The following is a 24,517-nucleotide window of genomic DNA, read 5'->3' on the forward strand; positions in this document are numbered from 1 at the left end:
GCAGTTTTGCCTCTTCACATGACATAGGACATTAGCAGAAAACCATCTGAGAACATGGACACAATAATGGCTTCTGTGAACATTAAGGAAAATAAATTCAGTTTGCATTGCACAATCTATAACACCACAGCCTGTAAGTGGATTCCTCCAGGTCCTTACCCGGATACAGCACAGACCTTTGCATAAGGCTCATTGGAGGTAAGCCTGGACCTCTCCTTAGGCACTCTATATGAAAGCAGCAGAATGGATGCAAAGGACCAGGGTTCACCTAAGCAACGGCAGCTCGTCTCTGCAGTAGACAAAGGCTCGGTAATCTTAGAAATTTATATTACAAATCTGTTGTAGTCTGTCTTCATGTATCAAACCATCAAAGACGAGGAAAGGCTTTATTTACAGTTCACACCATGCAGCGAGTCATTCCCTTTCACTTGTCAGAATGAATGTGTGGCTTCTGCAATATAAGAAGAAAGTGTGGCGCCTGCATGCCGGATCAGCCAGATAAAGTGACAGCACCACGTTGGAGCATTCACAGCTTTACACTATACTTGGTGCAGGAGGAGGGTACAGTCGTCTCTTTCTGGGAAGATGAGCGAGGTGCTCGGCTCCTCCCGGCTCTGAAGGCTTTTTAGGTAATGGGTAACAATCTTACTGTCCCGCTTGTGCTGGTAGGGGATGTTCTCATAGGGCTTTAAGTCCAAATCCAGGATGGAAACTGAATGCATGAAGCTGGATCTTGAGGCTTTAATTAAAGGTCTGGAGTTGAAACTGAAACAAGAGACCACAGATTGATGTGAAGCAAGAAAATGAGGACTAGGCACTTGCAGGGAGGCAGTCAGCCCCAAAATGCTCATCAAACCACTTCTATAGGGGCCAGTCCCCTACAGACCGCTATAGTATACACCTTAGTGGTATACGTAGTGCATACGGAGCATTGCGTTAGATCTTGATTGACAGCTCTAAAGCAAGCACTGCCTGCACTGAATCAGCAGCTCTGCGCCTCCCCGCAGCCAGTGCAGGATCTCCGCTGCGCTCAGTGTCACTGACGGTTCTTCTCCCTGGCTCCAGTATAGGACCGAGCAGTGGCAGTGGACAGGAGCCAGTGATGAGCGCCTGCAGTGTCTGTGCGGAGGTGCAGAGATGCTGATTGAGAGCACTCAAGTGAACGCTGCCTGAACTCCATCAAGATACGACAATGTGCTCAGAAGGCAACGTGAGCGGGCATAATGGTGCTCTGAGACACGGCAGGGGAGCGCCACCGTAGCCTCATTTCTATAGAGTATATGTAAGATCTGTTAACATTTACATATATAGATTAGAAGACTGTGGACTTTTCCTTGATATGCTGCCACCTGCTGTCAAAACAAAGAACAGCGGGCACAAACCCCTGCTACTTGATTTACTTTGGTACAGTCCTGAACAGGATGTGAGGAGGAGCTGGTTTTGGTAGCTGTTTTTGATGCAGAGAAGTGTGTGTTCAGAGGTGCTGAAGAAGGCAAGGCCGCATTCTGCCCTGCTGAACAAGGTCCAAGTACCTGAGTGCTGCGTGACATCTCCCCAAGACACAGATCCAAGAAAGGCTGGATGTGGAGCGAGGAGCCAGACAGCACGGGCAAATTACAGAGACGGGACAAAGACTGAACTTTAGAGGTGTCTGCCGGCGGAATACGGGCCCCAACGGTGACGAGGTACCCCACGCTGAAATCTGCAGTTAAGTGTGCACACTACTTTTAGTTAGGGACAGATAGGAAAAGACTCTGCACTGTGTTATACGAGTAAGGTAACAAGGACTCTGCGTTTTTTTGTTTAATAAGGATTTTTGTGTTTTGCTTTTGGGAGTACAATCTGAGGCTTCCCACCCTTGACAAGCTATTCAAAGTGGTTGTATGTATATTACATTATATCTACTGCTGTGCACATTCCCGCTTTTCTTCCCCTCCTTTCCCACACTATTCCTCCACTTGTGTTGTGCAATATGTTATTAAATTTGCATTGATTAACCCCCGTGGTTCCGTGCAGTTCTTGCGTATCCCGTTACCTGCAGGTTATTACATTTGGCGTAGTCGGCAGGATACGCAGGCTGGTACGGAACAATGGACGGACAGGGGGGTGTCGCTGATGGGGGTGTCGCTGATGGAGGTGTACTAATACAACCTGATGGGGGAATACCAGCAAGGCAGCTGTCCCTGGGGGCTATGCTGACCCATATACCAAAATTTACTGGCAGCAATGTACCTCTCCATGACTGGGCGCAGAGAGTAAGGGGCATGTTGAGAGTAGCAGGAGTGACTGCAGAAAATCAAGGGGAGATATTGTTGATTGCCCTTGAAGGCCATGCTCAAGAGACTATTTTATTGCGCCCAGAGAGTGAACGAAAGACGTTAGAGCAGGTGGTGAAGATTCTTGAGAGAGTGTATGGCGGGAAACCAGAAGCAGGAGATTTACAGGCGCAACTGTTCTACAGGCTACAGGGTGAAGAAGAAGGTCTGCCACAGTATGCAAATGCACTCCAGAGAATAATGAGACAAATGCTTACAGCAGAGCCAGAGCTAGCACAAACCCCCGGTTATGCTGACCGTACCCTGCGAGATCAATTCCTCCGTGGGTTACATAACCCCAAGATCAAAGGTGCCCTCCGTGAACGGCTCAGGGTAGAAAAAAAACTAACTTTCCAGGAGATATTGGAAGAAGCAGTCTCCCGCGCACAAACTGAAAATTGCGACCCGCAGAACGCCTGGGGTGAAGTTTGTATGCATAAGATAGTCCCGGGTGAGAAAAACCGAGAAACGAGCCAACTTGAGGCTAAAGTGGATCAGTTACAAGAGACGGTTACTGCTCTACAAGAGTTGCTGAAGAATATGCAAGCCCCGGCGTCAGAAGTAAGAACGACAGCACCGCGGCCAAATACCCGCACGCATACCTATCAAGAAGAGAGGGGACAGATCGAGCAGAGACGATCGAGACCCGCTGGAGAGTACCAGTGTTGGAACTGTGGAAATCAGAACCATTTATTCCGACACTGTCCGGAGAGGAAGACTTCTCAAGAAAGACCGCCGTTAAACTAGTGCCTCCCTCCATGGATGGGCACATGGCGGGGAGACCAACTGAGCTTAGAGAAAACCAACGCCCTGAAGATATAGCAGCCAGCACGCCGACGATCATGGCCGAATTTGAAGGGAAAGAAGTAAGATGCTTGATGGATACAGGGTCCCAAGTGACCACCATGCCAGAACAGTTCTTCTACCAACATTTTGGACAAACTGTATCCATTGACAAAGGGGCACATATCAAACTGAGGGCTGCAAACAATCTTCCCATTCCGGTTGTAGGAGTCGTGTGGATGAACATACGTGCATGTGGCCAGAACTTAGGCAAAAAAGGGATTGTGTTAACGGAGGGCCGGTACGACAGAGAGGTGCCGGCTATCGTGGGTATGAACGTCCTGAAAGAATTAGACCAGTTGCTCTTCAACAAGAGGGGCTGTGATTACTGGAAAACGACAGTTGCTAACAGGCCCGCCCAAAAGGTCTTCCAACACCTTATCCGTGCCCGAGGACTGTGGAGGAATGGTGGGAGTCGCTACCCGGTGGGGAGGGTTTGAGTCCCAAGACAGACAACAATTACTCTACCTCCAAATCGTGAGACAGTCCTCACCTTGCCAGTCGGAGCCCACCGTACACTCGAGGGGATGGAGGTGTTGGTGGAGCCTTACCATGGTGAAGATAACGGAGATGAACCGTTGGTGGCTCGCACTTTAGCAACAGTAAGAAATGGAAGAGTCCCTTTCCGTTGCGTGAACACCGGTGAACAGGCCTACACCTTGACCTCGGGAGTTGTTCTGGCCCATGTCTACCTGGCGCCTGAAGAGGTGGCGACCGCAGAATCGATTGAATTGCACCCCATGGCAGAGGAAGCCTGGACTTGGGCTGTTTCTATGGAAAGAAAAGAGAAACCCACTGATCAGTGGAACAGTCGCGTCATCTTAGGGCAGATGGGAGTGGACCTGAGCCCCTTCGCTTCGGAGCAAGCCCAAGCCATAGAAGACTTTATTTGGGAGAATCAAGCCACGTTCTCCCGTCACGCAGAAGATTTTGGCTGTACTGACAAGATCCAGCATGAAATACCCACGGGAGATGCCCCACCGATCAGGGAAAGGTACAGACAAATACCCCCAAAGTACTACCAAGAGGTGAAAGAGCTCTTGGCGCAAATGCTGAAGAGCGGGGTGGTAAGAGAAAGTCAGAGTCCATGGGCTGCCCCAATCGTGCTGGTCAAGAAAAAGGATGGGTCTACCCGCTTCTGTGTTGACTACCGCAAGCTTAATGGATGCACGGTTCGTGATTCCTACCCTCTGCCCCGGATAGAGGAGTCCCTGTCGGCGCTGGGAAAGGCACGTTACTTCTCCTCCCTTGATCTGGCCAGCGGATATTGGCAGGTCCCTGTGGCAGAGAAAGACAAGGCCAAGACCGCATTTATTGTACCCATGGGACTCTTCGAGTTCAATCGCATGCCGTTTGGACTAAATAATGCCCCAGGGACTTTTCAGCGCCTCATGGAAAGTTGCCTTGGAGACATGAACTTCGAGGCCACGTTGATTTACCTGGATGACATAGTAGTGTATTCTGCAACCTTCGAAAAACATCTAGAAAACCTGGGTCAAGTGTTTCAGCGGTTACGGGCCCATGGGCTTAAACTGAAACCAAAAAAATGCCGGATCTTTCAGGAAGAGATTGAATATCTCGGACACAAGGTGTCGGAAGCCGGCGTACAGCCCTCCGATGGGAAAGTGAGAGCAGTGCTACAATGGCCCACACCCAGCACAGTGCGGGAGGTTCGAGCTTTCCTGGGGCTAGCCGGATATTACCGTCGCTTTATCAAAGATTTCGCGAAGGAGGCAGAACCTTTGCACGAATTGCTCCGAGGGACTGCGAAAGGACCAAAAGCACAGAAAATTTGCTGGGGACCAAGACAAGCAGAAGCCTTACACCGATTGAAAGAGGCCTTGGTTAGCGCCCCTGTGCTTGCCTATGCAGACTATAACCTCCCTTTTCGGTTGTATACAGATGCAAGCCTCTACGGCCTGGGTGCAGTACTGGCCCAGGTACAGAATGGTACTGAACGGGTGATTGCATATGGAAGTCGGACGTTACGGGAAGCCGAGCGCAACCCCGAGAATTACAGTTCCTTTCGGCTGGAGTTACTGGCACTAGTATGGGCAATAACCGAAAGGTTCTCGGAATATCTCACGGGAGCCCAAATTGAAGTCTATACAGATAATAATCCCCTGGCTCACATCTCCACCGCCAAACTGGGAGCAATGGAACAGAGGTGGCTGGCACGACTCTCCAGATACAATTATCATGTGCAGTACCGCTCCAAGCATGAATATCAGAATGCGGATGCCCTTTCTCGTGTTACCACCGAAGCCCCAGTGGGGGAGAGAGATGAACAGTTGGAGGAAGACGAAATTCCGGACTTCAGTAAATTCACCGCTCAATTGGTAGAGGCTCGTATGCTGGAAATTACGTCGGGCACGACATCACGCCTGCTTGGCCAAACCAGAGAGGAATGGGTGAAAATCCAGTCATCTGACCCAGAACTGCTTCAAGTGAAAGAGTGGGTGATCCAGCAGCGCAAGCCTAGAAAGGAAATACGGGCCACGCTGTCGCATGTGGCCCTCCAGATTCTCAGCCAGTGGGATAAGCTGTCGGTGCAAGAAGGGATGCTGTATCGGAAGGTGCACCTAGCTACAGAGTTGGAAGTGCGGTGGCAAGTAGTGATACCCCAGAAGATGGCAGTACCATTGGCCCGAGAGGCGCATGAGAAGGGAGCCCATTTCGGACCGGACAAGACTTACCAGTGGTTGCAAAGAATAGTATACTGTCCTCAGATGCTTCGGGCAGTAGAGAAGGCCTGTAAACTGTGCCGTTCCTGTGATTTAAGTAAAGCTCCCCCACAGCGAGCACCAGTACAGACTATTGCAACCAAAGAGCCATTGGAAGTACTCATGATCGATTATCTGAAGATTGGCCACTCCCACCGGGGCTATCAGTTCTGCCTTGTGATGACAGATCACTTCTCCAAATTTGCGGTGGTGACGCCCACCAGAGATCAGATGGCTGAATCAGCTGCTCGAGCCATCAGTGATGACTTTATCCGGGTGTACGGCTGCCCCAAAAGAATACATTCCGACCAAGGGGCTTGCTTTCAGGGCGGTGTCATGAGAGAGCTGCAAAGGATTTACGGAATGCAGAAGTCAAGGACTACGCCTTATCATCCACAGGGCAACGGAGCCTGCGAGAGATTTAACCGGACCCTCCTACAAATGCTACGCACGTTAGAGGATGATCGTAAGAATCACTGGCCCGGCTATCTCGCAGAACTCGTGTGGGCGTACAATAATCGTGTCCACTCCACCACTGGGTACACCCCGTACGTGCTACTGTTTGGAAGAGCCGGAAGAGGCATAGAAGAGCTCAACCTGGCTCCCCCCGAGATCAGTGAAGGTCAGAGTGTGGGTTCCTGGGTTGACTGTCACCGTCGACGGCTGGAGACTATCCATCGAATTGTCACCAAGCGACTGCAAGAAAAGACACATCCACAGCGGAAACCTGTGTGTGAAACCCCGTTCTTGCCAGGAGACCGAGTACTAGTTGCAGAGAAGCACCCGAGAAACAAGTTGAGCGAGCGCTGGAAAACAGAGCTGTACATTGTGATCAGAAGAATCTCGCCCCACGGATCAGTATACGAAGTGAGAGGCGAGCGAAGAGGCGACACCCTCATCCTGCATCGTAATATGCTGAGGCCCTGCTATTCAGAAGACAGGACCAGACAAAGTACCTCGGAGACGATGCCCGTGCCCGTTCCTGTTACCCTCGAAGAGGGCTCTGACGATGAAGAATGGTGGCGGGCCCCGGCCAACCCAGTAGACTGGGAGAGATCCACGCCCCCATCCGTTCAAGACACAGGTGCCACCCCTGCAGAGCAGGAGTCACTAATCGCCAGAGATGGGGACGAGAATACTGTACTCCCTGATACGGCGCCGACGTCTGGTGACATAGCCGTAGTACCACGCCGGACTGAGCGGGCTAATGCTGGTATTCCCCCTGATCGGTACTTGGCAGATGAATTTGTGTGTTCTGCCACTAGATCCTGTTTTAAGACATTGGCTCCCAAGCAACAGGTTGTGAAGCAGGGCAGGAGTTGCCACCGTGTGCCCCTGTGCAGAGTGCCTCAGGAGAGTATCGGCCGGGACGGCCGAGGTTAAAGAGGGGGGGAAATGTAAGATCTGTTAACATTTACATATATAGATTAGAAGACTGTGGACTTTTCCTTGTTATGCTGCCACCTGCTGTCAAAACAAAGAACAGCGGGCACAAACCCCTGCTACTTGATTTACTTTGGTACAGTCCTGAACAGGATGTGAGGAGGAGCTGGTTTTGGTAGCTGTTTTTGATGCAGAGAAGTGTGTGTTCAGAGGTGCTGAAGAAGGCAAGGCTGCATTCTGCCCTGCTGAACAAGGTCCAAGTACCTGAGTGCTGCGTGACATCTCCCCAAGACACAGATCCAAGAAAGGCTGGATGTGGAGCGAGGAGCCAGACAGCACGGGCAAATTACAGAGACGGGACAAAGACTGAACTTTAGAGGTGTCTGCCGGCGGAATACGGGCCCCAACGGTGACGAGGTACCCCACGCTGAAACCTGCAGTTAAGTGTGCACACTACTTTTAGTTAGGGACAGATAGGAAAAGACTCTGCACTGTGTTATACGAGTAAGGTAACAAGGACTCTGCGTTTTTTTGTTTAATAAGGATTTTTGTGTTTTGCTTTTGGGAGGACAATCTGAGGCTTCCCACCCTTGACAAGCTATTCAAAGTGGTTGTATGTATATTACATTATATCTACTGCTGTGCACATTCCCGCTTTTCTTCCCCTCCTTTCCCGCACTATTCCTCCACCTGTGTTGTGCAATATGTTATTAAATTTGCATTGATTAACCCCCGTGGTTCCGTGCAGTCCTTGCGTATCCCGTTACCTGCAGGTTTTTACATATATTTTTATCTGCCAACAAGACTACTAAAATCTATACTCCAGATTGTTTTGGGTTTTTTTTTCATAGTGGATACAGTGGTTTTATTTGCGTATTCCGGGTACCAAACGTCCCTGTAATATAAATCATGCATCAACCATCTGCAACGCAGTACTATACACTGCGAACATCAATGTCTAATACCGCACTGACTCCATCCATAAGTAATAGCTGTACGCTCGCTTTACCTTCTCTTATCTAAGAAAATGGGATAACACGAATACTGATGAGGTATAGCTGATATTATGGTGCCACCTGGTGTTTAAAGGGAAGCGATCTCCAAGTTTTCTCAATATAAACTAAAACCACCCCCCTTAACTGCTGTATTTTCGCCGTCTATCGACCGGTATCTAAACCCCAACCTCTCTTGCTTTTTCTAAATAAAATAAATCACTTTTATTCTTCTGGTATACGCTGTGGTCCGGTCCAATGAGCATCTTCTCAGCGCTTACTCAATCCCTGCAGCTGCCGTCCTCCTGGCCTGATAGATGAGGGGGACAATGCGTCCCAGGTCATCTACAGAAGAAGAGCCAGCGCGCTATGCCTGGCCCTACAGAGTATGAAGCGCAGGATCGCTATGCCTGGCCCTACAGAGTATGAAGCGCAGGATCGCTATGCCCGGCCCTACAGAGTATGAAGCGCAGGATCCCTATGCCCGGCCCTACAGAGTATGAAGCGCAGGATCGCTATGCCCGGCCCTACTGAGTATGAAGCGCAGGATCGCTATGCCCGGCCCTACAGAGTATGAAGCGCAGGAGCTCTATGCCCGGCCCTACTGAGTATGAAGCGCAGGATCGCTATGTCCGGCCCTACAGAGTATGAAGAGCAGGATCGCTATGCCCGGCCCTACTGAGAACAGAGCATGAAGCACAGGAACTCTATGCCCGGCCCTACTGAGAACAGAGCATGAAGCGCAGGAGCTCTATGCCCGGCCCTACTGAGAACAGAGCATGAAGCGCAGGAGCTCTATGCCCGGCCCTACTGAGAACAGAGCATGAAGCGCAGGAGCTCTATGCCCGGCCCTACTGAGAACAGAGCATGAAGCGCAGGAGCTCTATGCCCGACTCTACTGAGAACAGAGCATGAAGCGCAGGAGCTCTATGCCCGGCCACAGTGAGTACAGAGCATGAAGCGCAGGAGGTCTATGCCCGGCCCTACTGAGAACAGAGCATGAAGCGTAGGAGCTCTATGCCCGGCCCTACTGAGAACAGAGCATGAAGTGCAGGAGCTTTATGCCCGGCCCTACTGAGAACAGAGCATGAAGCGCAGGAGCTCTATGCCCGGCCCTACTGAGAACAGAGCATGAAGCGCAGGAGCTCTATGCCCGGCCCTACTGAGAACAGAGCATGAAGCGCAGGAGCTCTATGCCCGACTCTACTGAGAACAGAGCATGAAGCGCAGGAGCTCTATGCCCGGCCACAGTGAGTACAGAGCATGAAGCGCAGGAGGTCTATGCCCGGCCCTACTGAGAACAGAGCATGAAGCGTAGGAGCTCTATGCCCGGCCCTACTGAGAACAGAGCATGAAGTGCAGGAGCTTTATGCCCGGCCCTACTGAGAACAGAGCATGAAGCGCAGGAACTCTATGCCCGGCCCTACTGAGAACAGAGCATGAAGCGCAGGATCGCTATGCCCGGCCCTACTGAGAACAGAGCATGAAGCGCAGGAACTCTATGCCCGGCCCTACTGAGAACAGAGCATGAAGCGCAGGAGCTCTATGCCCGGCCCTACTGAGAAAAGAGCATGAAGCGCAGGATCTCTATGCCCGGCCCTACTGAGAACAGAGCATGAAGCGCAGGATCTCTATGCCCGGCCCTACTGAGAACAGAGCATGAAGCGCGGGAGCTCTATGCCCGGCCCTACTGAGAACAGAGCATGAAGCGCAGGAGCTCTATGCCCAGCCCTACTGAGAACAGAGCATGAAGCGCAGGAGCTCTATGCCCGACTCTACTGAGAACAGAGCATGAAGCGCAGGAGCTCTATGCCCGGCCCTACTGAGAACAGAGCATGAATTGCAGGAGCTCTATGCCCGACTCTACTGAGAACAGAGCATGAAGCGCAGGAGCTCTATGCCCGGCCACAGTGAGTACAGAGCATGAAGCGCAGGAGCTCTATGCCCGGCCGTACTGAGAACAGAGCATGAAGCGCAGGATCTCTATGCCCGGCCCTACTGAGAACAGAGCATGAAGCGCAGGATCTCTATGCCCGGCCCTACTGAGAACAGAGCATGAAGCGCAGGAGCTCTATGCCCGGCCCTACTGAGAACAGAGCATGAAGCGCAGGAGCTCTATGCCCGGCCCTACTGAGAACAGAGCATGAAGCGCAGGATCTCTATGCCCGGCCCCACTGAGTCTAGAGCATGAAGCGTAGGAGCTCTATGCCCGGCCCTACTGAGTACAGAGCATGAAGCGCAGGAGCTCTATGCCCGGCCGTACTGAGAACAGAGCATGAAGCGCAGGATCTCTATGCCCGGCCCTACTGAGAACAGAGCATGAAGCGCAGGAGCTCTATGCCCGGCCCTACTGAGAACAGAGCATGAAGCGCAGGAGCTCTATGCCCGGCCCTACTGAGAACAGAGCATGAAGCGCAGGATCTCTATGCCCGGCCCCACTGAGTCTAGAGCATGAAGCGCAGGAGCTCTATGCCCGGCCCTACTGAGTACAGAGCATGAAGCGCAGGAGCTCTATGCCCGGCACCACTCAGTACAGAGCAGAGTCCCATACTAGTGCTGGCGCCACCTTCACTTCCAGGTTAAAAGTTGTCACTGCATTATAGGACTCTGCTCTACACTCCGTAGTGAAAAGTATGGAACGCCTGCGCAGGTACAAGATTTGCGACAATCTGTGAATGACGTAGCATGTGTTATCCACATCAGTCAGGCCAGGAGGACGGCAGCTGCAGGGATTTAGGAGATGCTGAGAATAGAAAAAGATAACATGCCCAATGGACTGGACGGTGCCGTATGCCAGAACTGTAAAAGGTACTATTTGGCATACGCGGGAGGTATTGGGGAGTTTAGATACAGGTCAAAGGACTGCAGTAATAGAGCAGTTAAGGTGTGGCTTTAAAAGGGAAGCTGTCACCAGGTTTTCCCAATATAAAGTGCTAAATGCTGATAACACCGAGGACTCTCCCCGGCCTGTGCTGTGCACAGTGATCACTTTTACTTTGCAGAGCAACCAGCGCACAAGGCACTGGGGAGAGCAACTGAGCGCACGTGTGAGCGGCAACACTCAGCCCTTTACATGGAGGGGCACTATGACCATCAGGTGGAGCTCAACTACGTAAGAAAATGACAACATTTAACCGACTTATAACCATTTGTTAGTCTGGAAGTATTACAAATTTATCATCAAAACAATAGATGTGATATATAAAGGCCAGCCAAACCCTCGAAAGAATTGACCAGAGTCATTACTGGTATTGCTGTAACACCACTGAGGCGGATCGTAAAGATGTACAGTTAAAGGGGTTGTCCACTTCTGGAAAACCCTTGCTTAATCTCTGCAGGACCCCCATAGAAAATAAAAACAATATATACTCACCTCCCACAGCAGCACCTTTCCAGCGATGACGGCCGCTGATACTACCAGTATGCCATGTGGTATTGTTGTGTAACAAGACCGCTGCAGCTAATCAATATTCCATCGGAGTGTATTGTATGCTCTGACTAATTACTAAAGCTACAGCAATATCACATGAACCACCAAGAATAGCAGCAGCTATCATCGCTGGAAAGGTGCCGCTGTGGGAGGGGAGCATAGATTGCTTTTACTTTCTATGGGCTCCTGGAGTGACTAAGCAGAGGCTTTCCAGTAGTGAACAACCCCTTTAAATTAGTTCACATGTGTTATTTACTATGGTAGTTTCCAAGGTCTTAAAACAGGCACACAAGGCGAGACACTCAAGGAAACCGGACCACCCATTCCATTTTACTACCCACTGCAACCTGGCTGTGTCCTGTTCACACCTAGTGGTAATATTCATCACTAACATGCTGACGTTACAGTAAGTAGCCCTGTATATTTCTGCTATACAATGTCTGATCTGAGGCAGAGACGTCAATGCCTAACTACATGAGGATGGGAATGATGCGCACTTACCATTCCTCCTGAACAGTGGGGGAAAGGGCGATCATTATTGAACAATCCTTGGCTGTCATGGCTACTCGGTATTGCTGAATCTGAAAAGAGGAAGACACGAGCAAGACTTAGTGTGCCTGTGTGGCCTTAAGGTGCGCACACCCTCGGGAATCTACGAAAAAAGTGGATAACTGCAAGACTTCTTGCAATAAAATGATTAATTTTTTTTTTTTTAAATGGTTTTATTTTTTTTGAGTTGAGAAGAAAAGTCTGCAGTCGGTCTATTTAACTGCAGACTGATACAATGTGCAGTGAGCACACTGTCATGATTCCCCTGTGAGTGGGTGGTTCCTTGACCTCAAGTGTACGACTTGTATAGTTGCGGTCTTGTGCTGACTTTACTTCCCTTTCATTTCAATGTTTTATGAGAGTAGCGCATGAGACCCCAAATCGATATGGGACCACAACTATAAAAATCGCATACCTAGGTGTCATGTGACAGGGAATCATGACAGTATGCTTACTGCACACGGTACTCAATCTGTATAACTGCAGATTTCAGAATTGTGACAAACGTTTCTTCTCATTACATCCAAATGTCTGAGCCTGTATATATACCAGCGATCACGCATACAAAGTGAGTTTACAAGTAATAGCCAATAAAAGTTTATTAGTTATACATAAAAGATAAAAAAAACAAAAGGTGCCTTATAAGAAAAGGGATACACAAACTGACCTACTATGGATAGACCATTAGTGTCTGACATTTTAGCTGATTAAAAGGGAAAGTAAAAGCAAAAAAAATACCTTAAAAAAGCACAAAAAAGATGATAAAGTCTAGAAGAAGAAAAGGAGAGAATACAGGAGCCCTGCATTGAAGCAAGACAAAGGAATAGTAAATGGCCTGGAAGCTGACTAGGACAAGTCACCTACCAGTAATGGCATAGGAGTGTCCCTAGTACAACAGAGATGTTGGATATAGCAAACATCAAGCAATATAAGGCAGTAACATTACCACAAGATGTCCTAATGTGAAATAGGTATTCTCACACAATGCATGTTTCACATGTATTTATCGCTTCATCTGGGGCTGGCATTGCTAATAGTAGTTCTGGGCACAGAACCCAATCATAGCTAGCGATTGGTAATGATAACATAATACCTGTGGATAATCAGGGGTTATGTCTGCAGAACAGACCATCGGAAGCAGCAGAGTTAGAATACCAGTGGTTTTTATCAGGTAAGTAATGTGTTTTTCCTTATTTCTGCTCATATCTCCCTTTAACCAAAAGTCGGAAAACCGATATATTAGTGAGGCTAGTACTTACCTTAGTTACTGCATACTCCACGCTACCATCATCTTCCAGTGACAGATCCTTTAGCCTCTCAAAGAAGGTTTCATCATAAGGTCCATCCAAGAGCAGAGTACTTCTGAAAAAAAAGAAAAAAAAAAAAGAATGTTACCGTTACTATAGCCACTATGACCAATACAGGGAAAATTAGTACATTAAAGTTAATCTGTCAAGTGATTTTGTAGTAGAATACTAAGGTTATCTTTAAAATAGGGCTTAAGGAGACCTTTCAGGATCAGTAAGTTTTATTTCTCTACCTTATCCTGACATATTCATTGCTCCCCCTCCCACATCCCAGTGCATTCACTATGACTGCTGAGAAGTGGGAGTGAGTATGGGTGGGGGCAGCTCAGGGGCACTTTAGATTTACTATCACTGATGCCAGCACTGACACAGGTAGGAGGAGGGAGGAGGACAAATGCAGTTTGTATTTACATATGCTTGACTAGTTACTACATCACACTGAATTCTATGGAGCATACAACAACAGGATGAGGGAAAGCTATAAAAGTTACTGATCCTGAAAGGTCGCCTTAATCCCTATTTAAAGATAACATTAGTATTGTACTACAAAATCACTTGACAGATTCCCTTTAATCATTTGTAGCCTCATATGTATCACTGCTCATCTATAATCAATTATAACATATGTAATGTGCAGTCACATGGAGAAGACCTCAGAGGCACAGCAGAGAGCACTCGCTGATATATGCGCTGGGCATCAAGTTCAGTAATGATTGCATTGGAGAATGTCCCGTTCCTGGACATCCATTGTCAGTATGAAGCCTCTTAACTCGCATTATCATATACGGTATACACATGATCAGCAATACACTCTTAATAAAATATTACTCTGAACTATATTCATAGAAGACATCAGAATATATATGACTAATATTAATATTTATATAATATGCATTTATATATTTGTATTAATTTTTATGATATTTATATTAATAAATACTTCTATATTATAATATCACAATCTGTCAGGAGGGTTTTTCTATGTAATCTGACAGAAGTGCAATATTCCAGTAATATGTCACTTGCTGATCTGCATGCTATCAATTTAAAACAATGGGGTTTTTTTCTACCGCAGACCAACCAATGGTCAGAATGCAGAGCCCTGAATAACCCCGCCCACACCACGGATTAGCAGCTTTCTGTCAATGTACAGTGTACACAGAAAGCTGCCAATCAGTGTTGGGGGGGCGGGGTTACACAGCAGTTGACAAGCGGACGCACCAGGCAGGTAGTCTTGTAATGACTCCCCTGCTGATAAAACACTGCCCTGTAAGTGATAGCACTGGAATCAGGGTCTCTGCCCCTACATCATGCTGCTCTTAGATTAATTAGTGTTAAAGGGAATTTGTTTTCAGGTTTTAGCTAAGAGGCTAAATGTGTGCAATAGTAATTGCACATTTTGTTACTGACGCTTTAGAAGTGTGAATATGGTCTACCCAAATATTCCTGAAAGTCTACAATCTTTACATTTTTCTATACTGCGCTCAAGTTTTGTATGTAGATAAGAACCTGTAATAAACCATTCAGAAACCAGTGCAGCTCTGCCATCTAGTGGTGACCTGCAGAACTGGAGATTTCATAGGTCCAAAATAAACTGTGAACATTAATTTGTGATTTTAAAATTAAATCACTGAAAAAATAGAAAAACCCAAATACAGGACCATATTTGTCTAAACTAGTGCAGGTTTATTGCTTATTTTAAACTTTTTTTTAAAAAAATAAATAACTTAAAATTGGGGTGTGCAATATTATTCATCCCCTTTAAGTTAATACTTTCTAGCGCCACCTTTTGCTGTGATTACAGCTGCAGTCGCTTGGGGTATGTGTCTATCAGTTTTGCACATCGAGAGACTGAAATTCTCGCCCATTCTTCCTTTGTAAACAGCTGGAGCTGAGTGAGGTTGGATGGAGAGCGTTTGTGAACAGCAGTTTTCAGCTCTTTCCACAGATTCTCGATTGGATTCAGGTCTGGACTGTGACTTGGCCATTCTAACACCTGGATACGTTTATTTGTGAACCATTCCATTGTAGATTTTGCTTTATGTTTTGGATCATTGTCTTATTGGAAGACAAATCTCTGTCCCAGTCTCAGATTTTTTGCAGACTCCAACACGTTTTCTTCAAGAATGGTCCTGTATTTGGCTCCATCCATCTTCCCATCAATTTTAACCATCTTCCCTGTCCCTGCTGAAGAAAAGCAGGCCCAAACCATGATGCTGCCACCATCATGTTTGACAGTGGGGATTGCTCTAGAATCACTGCGTTGAGAAACACGTGATGGTGTCTCCGCAGTGGTGGATGTTGATCTCCCTAAGGTCAACCATCCTTGCTCACATAGTCTTTTCCTAGGCAATGTCCCACTAGCCAGATTCCTACTCCACACTGATGAGGGGCAAATACCCCGAAACGGCTGTCTGTGGATGGATACCATGTTTGGCATAGGTGGTCTCCTTGACTGGAGACTGCCCTTCCCGTGGTTGTTCCTTCCCGGTGAAAGACCTGGCTAGTTTCCTGCCAGCGTTGAGAAACATGTGATGGTGTCTCCGCAGGCCTTCTTGCTTTGCATGTTTGACAGTGGGGATGGTGTGTTCAGGGTGATGAGCTGTGTTGCTTTTACGTCAAACATATCATTTAGCATTGTGCCCAAATAGTTTGATTTTGGTTTCATCTGACCAGAGCACCTTCTTCCTCATGTTTGTTGTCTCCCAGGTGGCTTGTGGCAAAGTTTAAATGACACTTTTTATGGATATCTTTGATAAATGGCTTTCTTCTTGACACTCTTCCATAAAGGCCAGATTTGTGCAGTGTACGACTGGTTGTTGTCCTATGGACAGACTCTCCCACCTCAGCTGTAGATCTCTGCAGTTCCTCCAGAGTGATCATGGGCCTATTGGCTGCATCTCTGATCAGTCTTTTCCTTGTTTGAGATGAGAGTTTGGATAAATGGCCGGGTCTTGGTAGATTTGCAGTGGTATGATACTCCGTCCATTTCAATATGATCTGTTGCACAGCGCTCCTTGGGATGTTTAAAGTTTTGGAAATGTTTTTGCAACCAAATCCAGCTTTAAACTTCTCCACAACAGTATCACGGACCTGCCTGTTGTGTTCCTTGGTCTTCATGATGCTATCTGTGCTTTAAACAGAACACTGAGACTATCACAGAGCAGGTGCATTTATACGGAGACTTGATTACACACAGGGGCTTATATTTCTCATCATCAGTCATTTAGGACAGCATTGGATCATTCAGAGATCCTCAATGAATGTCTGGAGTGAGTTTGCTGCACTGAAAGTAAAGGGGCTGAATAATATTGCACGCCCCAATTTTCAGTTATTTACTTTTTACAAAAGTTTAACATGTTGTTGATTCTTCAACAAAAAATTAAAATTAAAATGTTTTATCTTTATGCTTGAAGCCTAAAATGTGGGAAAAGGTTGAAAAGTTCAAGGGGGACGAATACTTTCGCAAGCCACTGTATATATTCAGGGGTCACTGATACAAATGACTATAGCAGCGCTGCTGCAGGGATCCGTCCTCGCTCCCCGCCTGGTGCCGGCTGTATGACGCAGGCGGGAGGATGAGAATCCGCCACTGACAGGAGAGACAGAAAAGAAAAATGGCCCCTTATGTTTTAGGGACTGTCAGGGGGTCCTTTTCAGCTGCTCTACTACTTCACCCCTTTTACCTCAACCCCATATTCCATTAATTGTTTCTACAAGATTTTTGGATAAATAAAAAGTAAAAACAAACAACCCTTTTTTTCCATTAAAACTTTAATAGAAAGGAAAAAAAAACAATCAAAAAACGAAACATGATTGAGAGCAGCAAAACCTACACAACTATCACCTGATTCATCCGGCACGATAACGGCATCAAAATAATAACAATTAAGGCCATAATTCTAGTTTTGTTCATGTTGCCTCCTACATAACAAAGTAAGTAACTATACAGCAAGAAAAACGCTGGGAAAAAAAACAATTCCATTGGTTTTGCCATTAAATGGTGGTTTTAAAAAATCTCATGCACAACAAAAATGAAATAAAAAAAATCATAAAAATGTTCTCTGGACCCAAAAAAGTACCCCACATATCCCTCCATACACAATAATGGGTCCCACATAGTCCCCTATACCGAATAATGGGTCCCACATAGTCCCCTATACAGAATAATGGGCCCCTCATAACCCTCCATACAGAATAATGGGCGCCACATAGTCCCCTATACAGAATAATGGGCGCCACATAGCCCTCCATACACAATAATGGGCCCCACATAGCCCTCCATACACAATAATGGGTCCCACATAGTCCCCTATACAGAATAATGGGCCCCTCATAACCCTCCATACAGAATAATGGGCCCCACATAGCCCTCCATACACAATAATGGGTCCCACATAGTCCTCCATACAGAATAACGGGTCCCACATAGCCCTCCATACACAATAATGGGCCCCACATAGCCCTCCATACACAATAATGGGTCCCACATAGTCCTCCATACAGAATAACGGGCCCCACATAGTCCTCCATACACAATAATGGGCCCCACATAGACCTCCATACACAATAATGGGCCCATATAGCCCTCCATACAGAATAATGGGCGCCACATTGCCCTCCATACACAATAATGGGCCCCACATAGCCCTCCATACACAATAATGGGCCCCATGTAGTCCCCTATACAGAATAAGGGGCCCCACATAGCCCTCCATACAGAAAAATGGGCCTCTAAAAACCCTTCATACACAATAATGGGCCCCACATAGTCCACTAAATAGAATAATGGGCCCCACATAGCCCTCCATACAGAATAATGGACCCCACATAGCCCTCCATACACAATAATGGGCCTCATATAGTCCCCTATACAGAATAATAAGCCCCACATAGCCCTCCATACAGAATAATGGGCCCCACATAGCCCTCCATACACAATAATGGGCCCCACATAGCCCTCCATACACAATAATGGGCCCCACATAGCCCTCCATACACAATAATGGGCCCCATATAGTCCCCTATACAGAATAATAAGCCCCACATAGCCCTTCATACACAATAATGGGCCCCACAAAGCCCTCCATACAGAATATTGGGTCCCACTTATCACTCCATACAGAATAATGGGCCCCACATAGCCCTCCACACAGAATAATGGGCGCCACATTGCCCTCCATACAGAATAATGGGCGCCACATAGCCCTCCATACAGAATCATGGGCCCCACATAGCCCTCCATACACAATAATGGGCCTCATGTAGTCCCCTATACAGAATAATGGGTCCCACATAGTCCTCTATACAGAATAATGGGCGCCACATAGTCCTCCATACACAATAATGGGCCCCACGTAGTCCCCTATACAGAATAATGGGCCCCACGTAGCCCTCCATACACAATAATGGGCCCCACATAGTCCTCCATATAAAATAATGGGCCCCATATAGCCCTCCATACAGAATAATGGGCCCCACATAGCCCTCCATACAGAATATTGGGCGCCACATAGCCCTCCATACACAATAATGGGCCCCATGTAGTCCCCTATACAAAGTAATGAGCCCCACATAACCCTCAATACACAAAAATGGGCCCCACGTAGTCCCCTATACAGAATAATGGGCCCCACGTAGTCCCCTATACAGAATAATGGGCCCCACATAGTCCTCCATACACAATAATGGGCCCCACATAGCCCTCCATACACAATAATGGGCCCCACATAGTCCTCCATACACAATAATGGGCCCCACATAGTCCTCCATACAAAATAATGGGCGCCACATAGTCCCCTATACAGAATAATGGGCGCCACATAGTCCTCCATACACAATAATGGGCCCCACATAGCCCTCCATACAGGCTCGGTCTGGCGTGGCGGGGTACCGGGGAAACCCCCAGGAGGCCCCGCCCTTGTCTGTAATCAATGCTGTCTCCGGCAGACTGCAGTGCCCCCGCCGGGTGTATTATGACCTGCGGCCGTGGCTCGCCAGACGCCACCGCAGGTGATAATATTGTATGCAGGCTGCAGGCAGCAGTCAGATGACAGCGGGGGGCGCTCGTGACCTGGAGCCCCCCGGAGGTTTGCTGCAGCGCGGCAGGGGCAGAGCAGGATCCATCCGAGAGGAAGAAGATGCATTCTAGTGGTGCATCCATCAGCAGGACCTGTGATGACTCATGCCCATGTGACCGTGTGGGAGGAGCCAGGCAGGAGCTGCCGTTCAGGGATGATGTGCTGAGGAAGAAGTGTCTGGTGAGGGGGGATGAGTGGGACATGGGGAGGGGGTGTGTGACGGATGAGTGGGACATGGGGAGGGTGTGTGTGCAGGATAAGTGGGACATGGGGAGGGGGGGTGTGCAGGATGAGTGGGACATGGGGAGGGGGTGTGTGACGGATGAGTGGGACATGGGGAGGGGGTGTGTGCAGGATAAGTGGGACATGGGGAGGGGGGGTGTGCAGGGTGAGTGGGACATGGGGAGGAGGTGTGTGCAGGATGAGTGGGACATGGGGAGGAGGTGTGTGCAGGATGAGTGGGACATGGGGAGGAGGTGTGTGCAGGATGAGTGGGACATGGGGAGGGGTGTGTGTGCAGGATGAGTGGGACATGGGGAGGGGGTGTGTGCAGGGTGAGTGGGACATGGGGAGGAGGTGTGTGCAGGATGAGTGGGACATGGGGAGGAGGTGTGTGCAGGATGAGTGGGACATGGGGAGGGGGTGTGTGCAGGGTGAGTGGGACATGGGGAGGAGGTGTGTGCAGGATGAGTGGGACATGGGGAGGAGGTGTGTGCAGGATAAGTGGGACATGGGGAGGGGGTGTGTGCAGGGTGAGTGGGACATGGGGAGGAGGTGTGTGCAGGATGAGTGGGACATGGGGAGGAGGTGTGTGCAGGATAAGTGGGACATGGGGAGGGTGTGTGTGCAGGATAAGTGGGACATGGGGAGGAGGTGTGTGCAGGATGAGTGGGACATGGGGAGGAGGTGTGTGCAGGATGAGTGGGACATGGGGAGGGGGTGTGTGCAGGATGAGTGGGACATGGGGAGGAGGTGTGTGCAGGATGAGTGGGACATGGGGAGAGGGGGTGTGCAGGATAAGTGGGACATGGGGAGGGAGTGTGTGCAGGATGAGTGGGACATGGGGAGGAGGTGTGTGCAGGATAAGTGGGACATGGGGAGGGGTGTGTGCAGGATAAGTGGGACATGGGGAGGGAGTGTGTGCAGGATGAGTGGGACATGGGGAGGAGGTGTGTTCAGGATGAGTGGGACATGGGGAGGAGGTGTGTGCAGGATAAGTGGGACATGGGGAGGGGGGGTGTGCAGGATAAGTGGGACATGGGGAGGGAGTCTGTGCAGGATGAGTGGGACATGGGGAGGGGGTGTGTGCAGGATGAGTGGAACATGGGGAGGGGGTGTGTGAAGGATGAGTGGGACATGGGGAGGAGGTGTGTGTAGGATGAGTGGGACATGGGGAGGGGGTGTGTGCAGGATGAGTGGGACATGGGGAGGAGGTGTGTGCAGGATGAGTGGGACATGGGGAGGGGGTGTGTACAGGATGAGTGTGACATGGGGAGGGGGTGTGTGCAGGGTGAGTGGGACATGGGGAGGAGGTGTGTGCAGGATGAGTGGGACATGGGGAGGAGGTGTGTGCAGGATGAGTGGGACATGGGGAGGGGGTGTGTGCAGGGTGAGTGGGACATGGGGAGGAGGTGTGTGCAGGGTGAGTGGGACATGGGGAGGAGGTGTGTGCAGGATGAGTGGGACATGGGGAGGAGGTGTGTGCAGGATGAGTGGGACATGGGGAGGGTGTGTGTGCAGGATAAGTGGGACATGGGGAGGAGGTGTGTGCAGGATAAGTGGGACATGGGGAGGGGTGTGTGCAGGATAAGTGGGACATGGGGAGGGAGTGTGTGCAGGATGAGTGGGACATGGGGAGGAGGTGTGTTCAGGATGAGTGGGACATGGGGAGGAGGTGTGTGCAGGATAAGTGGGACATGGGGAGGGGGTGTGTGCAGGATGAGTGGGACATGGGGAGGAGGTGTGTGCAGGATGAGTGGGACATGGGGAGGGGGTGTGTGAAGGATGAGTGGGACATGGGGAGGAGGTGTGTGTAGGATGAGTGGGACATGGGGAGGGGGTGTGTGCAGGATGAGTGGGACATGGGGAGGAGGTGTGTGCAGGATGAGTGGGACATGGGGAGGGGGTGTGTGCAGGATGAGTGGGACATGGGGAGGGGGTGTGTGAAGCATGAGTGGGACATGGGGAGGAGGTGTGTGTAGGATGAGTGGGACATGGGGAGGGTGTGTGTGCAGGATGAGTGGGACATGGGGAGGGGGTGTGTGCAGGATGAGTGGGACATGGGGAGGAGGTGTGTGCAGGATAAGTGGGACATGGGGAGGGGGGGTGTGCAGGATAAGTGGGACATGGGGAGGGAGTGTGTGCAGGATGAGTGGGACATGGGGAGGGGGTGTGTGCAGGATGAGTGGGACATGGGGAGGGGGTGTGTGAAGGATGAGTGGGACATGGGGAGGAGGTGTGTGTAGGATGAGTGGGACATGGGGAGGGGGTGTGTGCAGGATGAGTGGGACATGGGGAGGAGGTGTGTGCAGGATGAGTGGGACATGGGGAGGGGGTGTGTGCAGGATGAGTGGGACATGGGGAGGGGGTGTGTGCAGGATGAGTGGGACATGGGGAGGGGGTGTGTGAAGCATGAGTGGGACATGGGGAGGAGGTGTGTGCAGGATGAGTGGGACATGGGGAGGGGGTGTGTGCAGGATGAGTGGGACATGGGGAGGAGGTGTGTGCAGGGTGAGTGGGACATGGGGAGGAGGTGTGTGCAGGATGAGTGGGACATGGGGAGGAGGTATGTGCAGGATGAGTGGGACATGGGGAGGGGGTGTGTGCAGGATGAGTGGGACATGGGGAGGGGGTGTGTGCAGGATGAGTGGGACATGGGGAGGAGGTGTGTGCAGGGTGAGTGGGACATGGGGAGGAGGTGTGTGCAGGATGAGTGGGACATGGGGAGGAGGTGTGTGCAGGATGAGTGGGACATGGGGAGGGGGTGTGTGCAGGATAAGTGGGAGATGGGGAGGAGGTGTGTGCATGATAAGTGGGACATGGGGAGGGGGTGTGTGCAGGATAAGTGGGACATGGGGAGGGAGTGTTCAGGATGAGTGGGACATGGGGAGGGTGTGTGTGCAGGATAATTGGGACATGGGGAGGGGGTGTGTGCAGGATAAGTGGGACATGGGGAGGGGGTGTGTGCAGGATGAGTGGGACATGGGGAGGGGGTGTGTGCAGGATGAGTGGGACATGGGGAGGAGGTGTGTGCAGGATGAGTGGGACATGGGGAGGGGGTGTGTGCAGGATGAGTGGGACATGGGGAGGAGGTGTGTGCAGGGTGAGTGGGACATGGGGAGGAGGTGTGTGCAGGATGAGTGGGACATGGGGAGGAGGTATGTGCAGGATGAGTGGGACATGGGGAGGAGGTGTGTGCAGGATGAGTGGGACATGGGGAGGGGGTGTGTGCAGGATGAGTGGGACATGAGGAGGGGGTGTGTGCAGGGTGAGTGGGACATGGGGAGGAGGTGTGTGCAGGATGAGTGGGACATGGGGAGGAGGTGTGTGCAGAATGAGTGGGACATGGGGAGGGGGTGTGTGCAGGATAAGTGGGACATGGGGAGGAGGTGTGTGCAGGATAAGTGGGACATGGGGAGGAGGTGTGTGCAGGATAAGTGGGACATGGGGAGGAGGTGTGTGCAGGATAAGTGGGACATGGGGAGGGGGTGTGTGCAGGATAAGTGGGACATGGGGAGGGAGTGTTCAGGATGAGTGGGACATGGGGAGGGGGTGTGTGCAGGATAAGTGGGACATGGGGAGGGGGTGTGTGCAGGATGAGTGGGACATGGGAAGAGGGTGTGTGCAGGATGAGTGGGACATGGGGAGGAGGTGTGTGTAGGATGAGTGGGACATGGGGAGGAGGTGTGTGTAGGATGAGTGGGACATGGGGAGGAGGTGTGTGCAGGGTGATTGGGACATGGGGAGGAGGTGTGTGCAGGATAAGTGGGACATGGGGAGGAGGTGTGTGCAGGATAAGTGGGACATAGGGAGGAGGTGTGTGTAGGATGAGTGGGACATGGGGAGGGGGTGTGTGCAGGATAAGTGGGAGATGGGGAGGAGGTGTGTGCATGATAAGTGGGACATGGGGAGGGGGTGTGTGCAGGATAAGTGGGACATGGGGAGGGAGTGTTCAGGATGAGTGGGACATGGGGAGGGTGTGTGTGCAGGATAATTGGGACATGGGGAGGGGGTGTGTGCAGGATAAGTGGGACATGGGGAGGGGGTGTGTGCAGGATGAGTGGGACATGGGGAGGGGGTGTGTGCAGGATGAGTGGGACATGGGGAGGAGGTGTGTGTAGGATGAGTGGGACATGGGGAGGGGGTGAGTGCAGGATGAGTGGGACATGGGGAGGAGGTGTGTGCAGGGTGAGTGGGACATGGGGAGGAGGTGTGTGCAGGATAAGTGGGACATGGGGAGGGGGTGTGTGCAGGATAAGTGGGACATGGGGAGGAGGTGTGTGCAAGATAAGTGGGACATGGGAAGGGGGTGTGTGCAGGATAAGTGGGACATGGGGAGGGGGGTGTGTGCAGGATAAGTGGGACATGGGGAGGGTGTGTGTGCAGAGTGAGTGAGACATGGGGAGGGGGTGTGTGCAGGGTGAGTGGGACATGGGGAGGGTGTGTGTGCAGGGTGAGTGGGACATGGGGAGGGGGTGTGTGCAGGGTGAGTGGGACATGGGGAGGGGGTGTGTGCAGGGTGAGTGGGACATGGGGAGGGGGGGTGCAGGATAAGTGGGACATGGGGAGGGGGGGTGCAGGATAAGTGGGACATGGGGAGGGGGGGTGCAGGATAAGTGGGACATGGGGAGGGGGGTGTGCAGGGTGAGTGGGACATGGGGAGGGGGTGTGTGCAG

The 24,517-nt window shown here is 50.4% G+C and overlaps 1 protein-coding gene across 1 annotated transcript in view; it reads right to left on the reverse strand.

Moving 5' to 3' along the window:
- Positions 1-281: 281 nt before the first annotated feature.
- LOC142250026 (inositol-pentakisphosphate 2-kinase-like) overlaps positions 282-24,517 on the reverse strand; it is a 42,972-nt gene continuing 18,736 nt past the window's right edge. The window contains exons 2-4 of the mRNA XM_075322089.1: positions 13,495-13,597; positions 12,188-12,267; positions 282-765 (exon numbers count right to left, since the gene is read on the reverse strand). Coding sequence (XP_075178204.1) covers positions 540-765; positions 12,188-12,267; positions 13,495-13,597 — 409 coding nt within the window. The 3' untranslated portion in view covers positions 282-539. The remainder of the gene's footprint in view (positions 766-12,187; positions 12,268-13,494; positions 13,598-24,517) is intronic.

The sequence above is a fragment of the Anomaloglossus baeobatrachus genome, chromosome 8, assembly GCF_048569485.1.
Source record: "Anomaloglossus baeobatrachus isolate aAnoBae1 chromosome 8, aAnoBae1.hap1, whole genome shotgun sequence".
Taxonomy (NCBI): Eukaryota; Metazoa; Chordata; class Amphibia; order Anura; family Aromobatidae; genus Anomaloglossus; species Anomaloglossus baeobatrachus.